The following is a 12,723-nucleotide window of genomic DNA, read 5'->3' on the forward strand; positions in this document are numbered from 1 at the left end:
CTGGGGGTTGTCATGGAGACACATGATACTAATAAACACACCCCCCTCGGATGCTTGCTTGGTCCTTTAGAGTTTATAAAACACACGCACATCAATTCCCTCCATGACCCTTTCATTCCACAAACATTCAGGGATCCATCCTCGGTGCCCAGCACTAGGCTGGCCCAGGGACACAGGGGCGAATGGGACCTGAGACTTCTCTGCTTCCAGGAGACTCCAAGGGAAGAGAGAGGGGATAGCAGTGTGATCAGAGCTTGGATGGAGCAGGCTAGGGGATGACTGAGAGGAAGGGACAGCTTAGGCAAAGGCCTGAAGGGGGAAAGAGAGAGAGAAAGAGAGAGAAGTGTCTGCAGTGTCGTGTTTGAAGGGTCCAGGTAATGATGGGCAGGGCCAGATTCCCTTGGGGCCTCACAGGCCACTTTATGAGCTAGTTCTACAGGTGGAGAATGCAGGGAGTCATCCCAGCACTGGTGGAGAGGGAGCACTGTCAGAGTTTGGTGCACACCATCACTCTGGGTGGAGAATGAATTGGAGGGGGTGGGAGAGGGGCAGAAGAGGGGCAGGAGATGGGCAGGAGCTGTCCGGGAGAGGCTGGGATCTGGATTTGAGTCCTCACACTTGCTGAGTCCCTAAACCAAAGCTTTTCTCACCTCCCTGAACTGCCTTACAGGCCCCCAAAGAATACTAGTGAACACTTACTGAGAGCCTAAGACATGCCAGTGCTGAGTGCCTAAAAGGCATGAATTCATTTACTCCTCCCAACAACCCTAGGAGGTAGATAATATTATTATTTACTTTTACAGATGACAAAACTGAGACAGAGTGGTTAACTAATTTGCCCAAGGTTACACATCTGGTAAGTGGCAGAGTCAGGATAGGAACAAGGCAGCTGCAGCCAGAGACAGCTAGAACATTAAAGCCCCTGAAATGTGTGGGATGAGGGGGTGGGTGGGTAGGGGAGTGGACTATGGAGGTGTGGAGCACCAGGAAGTCCCCAGAGAATGAACAAGTGTGCACATGCTGTGTGACCTCAGGACACTCACACCTCCTCTCTGGGCCTTGAGTTTTCTCACCTGAGACATGAACACAAACTCTCCGGGGTCTCAGCTCTCTCCCAGTGTGCTTCTTTCAGTCCTAGATCAACCCCTCCACCCTTACCCACCACAGACACACCAAGCGACTGAGGCAGGGGAGGGGCTGGAGATGGGGGTGAGGTGTGAAGTAGAGAGAAGAGGACAATGGAGAGACTAAACCTTCTCTACAAACCTAGTCTATTGCAGGAATCCCCTTGGGGCACCGCCGTGCTTGAGCTTGGGTGTGGGGGCAGTAGGTCCCACCATCCTCGCTTCCCAGGGCCTGCAGGGACCAGGCTCCCACCACACTCTCCAGAGACCCAGTCCTTGTTTAGAAAGTGTCTCCATTGGAGCCTGAGTCACCAGATCCCTGGGTGGTCTGGAAGAAACCACAGAGTTACTGCTGAGTACCATGACTGGGACAGGAGGGAGGACAGCAGGTCCTGCCACTGCTGGTGAACTCAGCAACTCAATCAACTCCTGGGACTTGGTCTCCCCATCTGTAAACTGAGGGGCTGGAACTGTTTGGTCAGTCCCCCCCAAGAAAGACAGCCATACGGCCTCTCCCTGGCACCTGAGGTCACCCATGGATCTCAGAGAAGTCCTCAGCCTCAGACAGGGCAGGCCTGGGATTGAAATCAGGGTGCTCACAGCAAGATGGCTATGAGGTTGATGACCCTGGGCCCCTGGGGTTTAGTCCTTCAGACTTGCAGACTGTCCCCCAAGGGACAAGCCTGCTCCAGCAAAGCCAATCACAATACACGGATGAGCCCCCAGGCTGGCATTTGAGACAGAGAGCTTGTACCTTCCCCCAGGGAGTTTGGACAAATGACAGTATTGATGTAAGCATCCATTTCTCCAACTGCAAGGGCTCACCATTGGTAAGTTAGTGTTATTAGCTATTGCTCCAAGCCCATCTCACATAGAACGACCCTGCTCTGCTCATTGCTCAGAAAGGCGAGCCATTGCTTGGCCAGGGAGGGCAGCAGAGGGAGTGGGAGGCATGAGGACTCCCACATTAGGCTCAGGCCTGGGGGTGGTGGCAAAGGGATGGAGGAGTCTGGGCTGGCAGGAGAAGCAGGAGAAAGTTTTCCTTGAAGACCAGCATGGCCAGCAAAGCTTAGCTCTAGAGAGTATGTCACCTGTCTGGCTGGGCACCCTCTGAGAATCTGGGACATGGAAGGATGTCACCTTTTGGTCTGTGTCTGTGTGGAGTAGACTCTGGGGTGGGAGGCAGGAAACCTGGGTCATACCCCAGAAGTCCATGATCACAGGCTTGAGGTAAGCACTTCCCTGCTGTGGGCCTTGGTTTCCTCATCCATAGAGTGGAGATGTCAATCCCTATCCTCCTTGCTCCCTGATGATGGAGGGTTATGATCACCACTTCCAAATCCAGGGGTTCTGGGGTGACTGGCTGCTTGCTCTAAGGGCAAGGAGCCCCTCTCAAGAGACCAGCATCGGTGGGCACCATGCTCAGGGGACCAGTTCCTGCCAGCAGCCTGGGATGCCCCTCCAAGCCTTTAAACCCCCTGCAACGACCTTTAAGAAGAAAACCCAGCTCAGTTCACCTCCCTGGTCCACTCAGAAACCAACCCACCTTCCCCACTGCCTCCTGAATCTCACCCCAGCTCCTCATCCTGGCGTTTGATCACCCCCACCCAGCCTCCCTTTCCAGCCCTGGCCCTGTGTCAATAACACCTGCTATGTATTGATGCTAGACCAGGTACTGCGCGGTGTGCCTAATGCTCCCAATTTGCACCTATTTCTGAAGCAGGGACAATTTTATTCCCATCTTACAGATGGCGACATTGAGGCATATTAAGTAGTCAAGAAGTCACTGAAGTCACTCTATGTGGCAGAGCTGGGATCTGAACCCAGGTAGCCTGGCTCCAAAGTATGAGTGTCTAGAAACTCCCTCCCCTGCTTTCTGGTCTCTGCCACCTCCAAACTCTTTGCTCCTGCTCCATCTGCCACCCCTACCCTGCCAGCTTGCCATTCATTTGTCCTGTGAGGACCAGAGCTCAAGCACTGAGACCTCCTGGGAGGCCTCCCGGTTCCTCTCGGCACTCCCACGGAACTGGCTCCTTATTCCTTTTGGCTGGGCACCTGCTAACTGCCTATGAGTCTGAAGTTCCTCCCACCCTGACCCCACCCGGGAATATACCAGGAATATATCAGGGAGTCAGGCATCTCTGCTGAGCGTCTTCAGGGCAGTGCCTCAGAGCGGAGCCCTGGTCAGCCCAGAGGCACCAGCGTGCCTTGGTATGGAGACAGGAGTAACAGGCGGAGACAGTCAATTGGCAAATAACTTTGGGAAACAAAGTTAAATGGTAGTTGTGGTGGTCATGGTTCCTGCTTCCTAGCATTCACATCCTTGCGTAGTCCCTCCCACATTGTAACAGGGATGGTTTGTGTGATCAACAGAATATGGCAAAAGTGATGGTATGTCTGTCACTTCTGATATGGTTCTAGAAGACTTCACTCTCGGTCTCTCTTTTGGATCACTTGCTCTCAGACAGCCATGTCGTGAGTAGCCCAACAGAGAGGCCCACATGGCAAGGAACTGAGGCTTCCTGCCAACAGCCACGTGATGAGTGAGCTCGGACCAAGTCCCCCAGCCCCAGTCAGGCCTCGGATGACTGCAGCCCTGGCCCACAGCTTGACTGTAATCTCATGAGAGACCCTGAGCCAGAACCACTCAGCTAAGCTGCTCCATGATTCCTGACCCATAGAAACTATGGGAGATAATAAATGTTAGCTGCTGTAAGCTGCTAAGTCTTGGGGTAATTTATTATGCAGCAAGAGATAATACACAGGACTTCTCAGAGGACTTAATATGTTAATATAAATCTCCAAGAAAGAAGATATACGATGTTAACATTCCCCTTAGCTATTTGGCCAAGGAGTCCTTTTTTGAGAATATTCTTGAGAAAACTCTGATCTGATGATATGGCCCTGGTCCTACTATGAGATATAACTTCTAACCTTGATTTTGTCTCACAAGCTAGTCATTTATCCTTCCAGAACCTCAACTTTCCCTTTTCATAAAGTAGAAATAAACCATCTGCCTTTATATAAATCATTAATATAGCCCCAGATGGGCAGATTCTAAGCTATTTATGGGGGTGGTGGGGGGGACGGTGCAGGGAGCCTGTCTAGATCCTAAGAGGAGCCTCAGCCTGGGACTCGGCGTAGTTCTACAAGGTGGTAGGTGGGCCCAAGGCCCACCATCTCAGTCTTTCTTCCACAGGCCATTTCCCCAAAGTGGTGAGAAATACTGTCTTCTAGCTTATGCATAGCTCAGAGATGAGAGGCATGGACCTGGGCCTACCTCATCAGACTAGGGGCCCCTCCAGGCTAGGGCATGAACCACCCCCATCAGACTGGGAGAGCTTGTCCAAGATCGATGGCAAGCGTACTCCCCCTTCCCTCACCTGTCCCTACCCAGTGGACACATCACAGCCATGTGCAGCAAGGAACAACAGAACGTTCTCTAGTATACTTAAGAGTAAATGTGTCCTTCCTCCCTTTTCAACTTATTCCCCCTATTATTTATCCAGTAAAAAGCCTGAAGTTAAGTTTCAGGGCGCCTGATGGGTTGGAAACCCACTGAAGCTCTGCATGTCCCTCTTTGTAAAAAGAAGACAGTTTAAAAAAAAAAAAAAACTATAATGCGAATACTTTATTATCGAGTGACTGGTATTAGCTTTTTGTCTGGGCATTAATATTTCAAAAACCATACACCAAACCCAGGCTTTTCCACCTAGCTCTGCTGTATCATTTTCTCAAAAATAAAATAAAATAAAATAAAGAAGAGGAAGGAGGAAAAGAAAGAAAATATATCTGTATTGAAAGAATTATAAGCCAAAGTGCGTCTTTCTTGTTTTGTCCATATACACACATTGCACCATACATAAATAATTACATTGTAAAAATGACTCCATAATTACAAGTATAATATATATTTCCATATAATATATAAAACTTTATATTAAATCTAGGTAGATGATATGGGGGGGGTTCGTCCGTGGGGGCTGTGTCTCTGGGCATGGGCCCCTCTCGAGGTGGGCAGAAGGCGGTGGCCTGGCCTCCCGGCCTGCCCCTCCACCCGGGGCCGTGGCCTCGACGGCCGCCGCTATCTGTGGTTGTTGAGGAGGATCTCAAGCCAGCAGGGACAGGAGGTGATGAACTGCCGGGAGTAGCAGGGCCCCCAGCCCTTGGCGAAGCTGATGCGGACGCTGTTGGGGTCGTAGGGGCCGTCGGCGGCGTCGGGCTCGGGGCCGTGCTGCAGCAGGCCGCCGCGCTGGAAGTCGAACACCTTGATGGAGTAGCCGGGCGGCACCTTGCGCACGACGAGCGCGCGGCCGCCGGGCGCGTCCAGCGTCGGGGAGTTGACGAAGATGGGGTGCTCGCCGCGGTTGTAGGCCCACACGCCGTCGGGCTCCTTGCTGAGCAGGATGCCGAAGCCGATCTTGCTGCGCGTGCGCCGCACCGACTCGCTGCGCTGCTCCAGGTTGAGCTGGCCCAGGCAGAAGCCGCTGCCCTGAGGTAGGTCGTAGAAGATGCTGACGGCCTGGTCGTACACCGCGTAGAGGCGGCCCACACGCGTCCGGTGCTCCCAGTAGGCCACGCTGCACCAGTGGCTCGGCTTGGTGGCGTCCGGAGACATGCTGGCGTCTGCGGGACAAGCACAGGGCACCACGGTGTTATTCGGGGTGCGGGGCTGGGGTTTCTCTCAGCAAGGGGTGTGAGTACCTTCTGGGTGCCAAACTGACCTCAAGAAATTTAGCACACAACAGGACATTCTCTCTCTCTCTCCTCTCACACACACACACACACACACACACACACACACACACACACACACACACACACACACACACACACACACACACACACACACACACACACACACACACACACACACACACACACACACACACACACACACACACACACCCCTCACATGAAGGAGAAAACAAGTTGTGAGTCCCCAGAGTGCACACCAGGGCACCTACTGTGTGCTAAGTGCTGTGCATGCACAGACATGAACACGCCCAACTCCTGCCCCCAAGAATACTTTACACACTAGCAGGAGAGACAGACACCTGCACACACCCAAAGGAGAGGCCGACAGTTGAGTACCCGTGACCTACCAGGTGTGGTGCACTGTACTACTCACTCTTTACACAGGTGACCTCATTGTCACTCTGCAAGGAGGCCATCTGTCCTCATTCTATAGCTGAGCACCAGCTGCCCAAGGCCTCACCGCTAGGTGTGGCATGCCAGGACTCCAACCCAGCAGTCCAAGCCTCAGCCTGAACAGAGCAGGGTTAGGCGATTAGGGGCTATAAATCACCACTCGGAGGGGACTCATGCATAGGAAGTCAGGGGACTAGGGGGGAGTTGGCCCCCAGGATCCCTTCCAGCCCGGAGCTGTGGGATTCCTGTCATGGCCTTGTTATAAATAAGGTGCTGTACAGGTCCCAGCCTTACTCTCCCGGGTACCCCACCCCTCCCTGAGATGGCTTAATTGGCAAGAAATGCAGGTTTTCACCAGAAGCACAGCCACCTCTGTGTGGCAGAGGGGGCTGAGGGTCCCTACGTATGAAAGAAAATTGCTCTTTGAGGGCTCTGGAGCTTGCCAGCTCTCTGAGGTGTGTGTCACTCCTCTTTGGGCCTCAGTTTCCCCACTGTACAGCAAAGGGGTGGCCTAGATGTTATTGAAACCTCTTCCCACTCTAACCTGGGGCATCTCTGCATGTCTGGAGTTTAACAATTTTCTGAGACCAAAGTAAAGACCCATCTTGCAGGGCAGCTCTAGTGTGTGGCCAGCTTCTCAGATTCTAAAGCCTTCTGACATTGCTCTTTCCTTTAAGCTCAGGGCTCTGAGAGGCAGGCAGGCAGGCACCCATGACTGTCTAGCAAGGTGACAGGCCTTGGTTGGGGCCTTTGCACAGAGGAAGACATTCTGCTGGAGGCAAAGAAAGGCATTTTATAGCTCAGCTTCTCCAAGGGAAACTGATCAAAGTCCAGCCAAACCCAAAGGAGACAACACTTCAACAACTTCATTTGGGAGCTGAGGTGAGGCCAGCTCAGCTCTGTCTGCCTTCATTCCCAGCCCTGCCTAGATGCCCCTGACATCCTCTTACACACCAAGAGGCCAAACCACCCACCTAGCAGGAAACTGCCTGAGGGGCCTGGTGTTGAGCTACCAGCCACAGGCCCCCAGGTTTGCTGGGGAATCTATGTCCTCACGCCAGCTCCAGAATTTGGATCATTTTGCCTCATAGTCTCCATCTAGGCCCCTGCTGGTTCCAGCTGATGGTCAGGAAGAGAAAGAAGAGACTCTGCTCCCTGCCCTTCCCTGACCCACCCCTTAGCCAGTGGGCATAGAAACAGCAAGCCCATGGTCGGTGACCAGGCTGCAGTCATTAGGCCAGCCCCAGGAGTGGGCAGCTGAGAACAGCCAGACCCTGAGCTCTAACACCTCAAGCCATTGTCCCTCCCTCCAGCCATCCATCTGGCACAGGTCTGGGAGCCCCCAAGGGCCAGGAAAGCAGCACCATGCCAGCCTGGCCATGAAACTCCGGCATCAACGCTGCTCACCAGCTGAGAATTCCTTTAGTGGGCTAGGCACAGCAAGGTAGGGATGCAAAGAAGTATGTTGGAAGTCCGGATGGGCAGCAGGCATCACTGAGTGCCTTCTGTGAGCTAGGTGCCTTTTTCACAAAAGTGGTGTTTCATCTCTTTATCACCCTGTTTCACAGGTGAGAAAACTGAGGCTCAGGGAGGTGCTATCACTGGTCCATGGTACATACCAGTGTGAGCTGGAGCCAACCTTGCTGCCATGCCACACTTCTGGGTAGATTCCTCCCTAAAATTTGTGCACTAAGCAAATCCCTCCGCTTCTTCACGCCTCAGTTTTTCTCTCTGTACCCACAAACTGTGGGGTCACTACCCCCACCCCTGGAGAGCACACTTCACTGCCTCATTGAGTGACGGATTACTGCTACCCCCTCTTACTGATAAGGCCACCCAGCCATAAAGTGGCAGCTCTGCCCCAGGGTGTAGCCACTCCACAGTAAAAGGCAAAGCAGCAGTAAAAGTCAAAGAAGTGAAGCAGTTTAGCCCTCAGAGAGTGTGCCTAGGGGGTAATAGACCTGGAGGGTGGGGCACTTCCCCTTTCCAGCTTCCAGAAGGCTTTTCAATTCTAGGCCAGCTAGGACTTCCTATCCCCCTCCTCTCAATTCCCCCCACCCCAACCAAGCCAAACACTGCCCTCCACCCCCACCTCATCAAGACCTGTGTCCCCCCAGCCTGGCCCCAGTGCCTATGATCGGGGACAAACCCCACAAGGCCACCTTAGGGCCCCAACTGCCCCAGCCATCTGGCTCAGGGCCTGGGCCAGACCCCATCCCCCGTGGCCTCTTTGGTCGAGTGGACTGGTAACACCTCACCAGGCCTGGGCCCTGGCCAAGTCTCCCAAGTTCTGGGAGATAGACAGCTGCCTCTGGGAAGCCCTCTCTGATCTCTCCCTCCTGGGGTGCCTTAACTGCAGCCCCCTCCCTTGGCCTGAACAGGTGCCTGTACTGATGGTCAGTGCATCCAGTGGGTCTACACTCTCCCAGTAGGAAGGAGTGGGTCTCAGTCCCCTTGCCTTTGTCCCAAGGCTGCATATATCCCTAAGACATGTTCTCTTAGAATATGCTAAAATGGAAGGAGGAGGAAATAAAATGCATCCCAGTGTCTGCATACTGTTCCTAACCCACACACTCCCCTGACTCCTGCCAAGGCAGGCTGATGACCTCAGGCCTGAGGGCAGTGGAGGGGTGGTGGGCAGGGACTTAGGTCTCATGCCTGATTCTGAGAGTGAGCCCCCCGCTGCTCTCAGCCCTCTCTGTCCCCACTCAGCTCTCAGTCTCAAGGTTCCAGAGCTTGAGGACCCCCTGACATCTTATCCAATGGAACCAGAGGCTTTGGGCTTCTGCAAAACCTATACATTTTTTAACAGGGGGGTTGGAAATGACACAGGGTTAGCACCGCTTTATTTTATCATGTATAGACTTATTTTCTAGCTTATTTTTATTTCTCTCACCATGGACCAATGAGAACTTTAGAGACTGGCCTGTGGGAACCACTAATGGAGTCCAATGACCTTGTGCCCTGAAGATGGCGTCCTCCCCAGGGAGGGGTATAGAGTGACTTGCCAAAGGACACATGGCAGTAGGTGGCAGAGCTGGGACCAGAACTCAAGACCCCAGAACTCAACTCTCATCTTTGTCACATGATCCGATAAGTTTCAGAGTGAGGCAGACCCAAGTCTGCCACCACTGACTGGATGTGTGGCCGCAGACAAGCTGCTGAATGTCCCCAAGCCTCAGTCTCCCCACTTGTAAAATGGACTGATTCATAATTGAGTAACTTGGGGCCGGCCTGTGGCTCACTTGGGAGAGTGTGGTGTTGATAACACCAAGGCCACGGGTTCGGATCCCTATATAGGGATGGCTGGATAGCTCACTTGGGAGAGCGTGGTGCTGACACCACCAAGTCAAGGGTTAAGATCCCCTTACCAGTCATCTTTAAAAAAATAAAAATAAAAATAAAAATAATTGAGTACCTTGCTCACACAATCTATTTTTGGATTTTCTGGAAACTCCGGCAACAAATCAATTGGGTGCACAAAGAGACAGCTGTCTTGTTTATTGGTCCCAGTGCTGTCCTTCCCTTCAAAGGCCAGGGATCCTTAGGGATCATGGCCCAGGATCATCACCATGGAAGGTTTCAATAGGACAGTGGATGGCAATGCCCTTTGCAAACTGTAAAGCACTTTACAAATGTTAAGGGTTAGCATCTAGTCTGGTACCTGTGGTGAAAGAGGGGCTCAGTTAGTGGAGGAATGAAAGAATGAAGAAGCAATGAATAACTGCACGTCTAGACAAAGACGAGCCCTGTTGGGGCTCCACTGTCTCACACACACATGCGTCTGTGTATTCGGATTTCATGTGGAATGTCCGACACAAGTTGACACGCTGCCTGCAGGTGCCCCCAAACCCATGGTCCCCTCGCACTTCCCACAGTTGTGCAGCCCCCACTCCACCCACCACGCCTCTCGTCCGTCCATAGCCTGGGCTACCACTTAGGGTGCGAGGGGATAGTCTCTTGGAGAAGGATCTTTTTCTCTTAGTGGCTCCAAGGCTGTGTTCTCGCCATCTCCCACAGCCATCAGCCTAATTAGGAACCAGCTCTTTAATTGTAAATAAATACCAGGGAGTCAGACCCGAGTGAACAACATCAAAGATGACCGAGCTCTGACCGAAACTCCCGCTCACTACCCCCTGCTCAGGGCCTGGCCTAATTCCCAGCCAGACTCTGGGTCCCACTGGGATGTTTCCGGGGGGAGGAGAGAGGCGCTGTGTCTGGGGTAGATCTGGCAAAGCGGCACTAGCGCAGGACTCAGGAGTCCTGCCTCCTAAATCCAGCAGGTCATCTCCCTTCTCCTGGCCTCAGTCTTCCCGTCTGAACAATGAGATCATTATTTTCCCCAGCTCCAAATTTCTGTGATTTAGTGAATGTTCATAGCAGCTCTTGTCATAACCACCCAAACTTGGCAATCCGCTCAGATGTCTATCAACAGAAGAATGGATAAACAAAAACTAGGCACATCCATCCAATGGAACACTACTCACCAATAAAAAGGAACAAAGTACTGAAACATGCAATGACGTGGATAAATCTCAAGTGCATACTGCTGAGTGAAAGAAGCCAGACACAGAAGATGATACACTGTTGGTTTCCACTGATAAGCAATTCTTAAGTAGGCAAACTAATCCACAATGATAGAAACCAGAACAGTGATTTCCCCTGGAGAGGGGGATGACTGGGAAGGGGCACAAGGGAACTTTCCGAGGTGATGGAAATGTTTGATATCTTGATTGGAACAATGGGAACTCGGCATATACGCTGTCAAAAGTCATGACTATACACTTAAGAGCTGTGTATCTCATTGTAGGTATGATACCTTTGAAAAAATTAAGAAGAAGAAAGTGGCAATGTCTTGTGGCTATCCTAGAGTGGCCTCAGCAGGGATCCGCAGTGGCCCGGGGACAGCCCCTGTTGCCTCCTGGTTGTGCCCACATTCCTGCCACCAGAGGGTGGTGGATGCTTGTGCCGGGCAGGAGGCAACTGGCCTCAACGATAGGCCTCCCCTGCACAGAAGCCGGCCCCTCCATGACTGGCATTCCTTCCTCTTGGCCTCTCTGCCAGTGAGGGTACCGCGAGCCCAACGTGTAATTTTGTGGGGGTGCTGGGGCACTGCGGGGCCGACTGCAGTCTGGGAGAAGCAGGGAGAGCTGAAATCCCAAGAAAAGCCTTTAGCTTCTTCGAATCAGCAGTTTTCTGTCAAAACAAAGGGCAAGAACGTTCCTGTGTGATCCCCCGTGGCTGCATGCTCCAAAAGCCTGAGCATGCACTGCAGCTTGCTTTCCCCCTGCTTCCCCCTTCCCTTCTGGCCAAACTGCCCTGGGCTTGGCCATCCCATGAAGGAATCAGTGAGGCACCCAGATTAGACTCGAAGGCTCAGAGCATTCACAAGAGGCCTGGCCCCTCCACATCCAAATCTTTTTTTTTTTTTTTTTTTTTTTTTTTAAAAAGATGACCGGTAAGGGGATCTCAACCCTTGGCTTGGTGTTGTCAGCACCACGCTCAGCCAGTGAGCAAACCGGCCATCCCTATATAGGATCCGAACCCGTGGCCTTGGTGTTATCAGCACCGCACTCTACCGAGTGAGCCACGGGCCGGCCTCACATCCAAATCTTTGCGGCTGCTTCACACCCACCTGGGCCACAGCAACCTTCCTGCCTCTGCAGGGGCTGGATGCAAAGGGACTGCTCAGCCATACATCAATGAGCCCGAAACAAGGGCAGATGGGCCTAGACCCCACCAAGAGATGAGAAGAGAGACTCGGAGTCTCAGAGGCCCAGAGAGGTTAAGTGACTTGCCGAGGGTCACCCAGCAAGTTGTTGACAGGGGCAGAGAGGAGCCTGGGGCTGGCTTTTCCAATCTCCTTTTTCATGGTGCTGCACTGGGGCCTCCTGCCCTCCTGGAAAACTCCTTTCTTCTGTCCCATGTCATGCTTGTGGCTTCAAGTTCCCGTCCAACCGGCAGCTTTTCATCTGTGGCTCCCAGGCCTGGGAGTAATTACGTGGCCCTGCATCTGGTTAACCTAACACCCCTTTTAAAGCCTTGTTTGCCCATTAGATAAGTAGTTTTTGTTATCAAACTTAGAGGGGAAAAAGGAGTTCCCACTTAACCCTCTTTTGTCATTTTAAGCTGCAGAAATGGCCTCAAGTTTTGCAGCAATTCTACAGATGCAGCATTAATTAGAGGCTCTTTTTTTCCTTTGTTAAGGGAGGGGAAGACCAGTCCTTTATCCACTGGCTCTGGCAGTAAAAGCAGAGAAGGAATGTGCACAGGGCCATGCTAATGGTCAACAGCTTAGAATGAGCCTCTCTGCTGAACTCCTTCCAAATGCCGGGCCCAGCTGACAGGAGTTTCCTCTTATTCACTCCCACCCACCCGTCCCCACCCCCCACCTCAGCTCCAGCACCTTTGGCTCCTAGAGGAAGCCGGGCTTCCAAGAGGAAGTTCC

General features: G+C 52.6%; 1 protein-coding gene across 1 annotated transcript in view; it reads right to left on the minus strand.

Moving 5' to 3' along the window:
* Positions 1-5,208: 5,208 nt before the first annotated feature.
* SMAD6 (SMAD family member 6) overlaps positions 5,209-12,723 on the minus strand; it is a 71,362-nt gene continuing 63,847 nt past the window's right edge. Inside the window, exon 4 of the mRNA XM_063091938.1 lies at positions 5,209-5,750. Within this exon, the coding sequence (XP_062948008.1) occupies positions 5,209-5,750 (542 nt within the window). The remainder of the gene's footprint in view (positions 5,751-12,723) is intronic.

This window comes from Cynocephalus volans, chromosome 3 (genome assembly GCF_027409185.1).
Source record: "Cynocephalus volans isolate mCynVol1 chromosome 3, mCynVol1.pri, whole genome shotgun sequence".
NCBI lineage: Eukaryota > Metazoa > Chordata > Mammalia > Dermoptera > Cynocephalidae > Cynocephalus > Cynocephalus volans.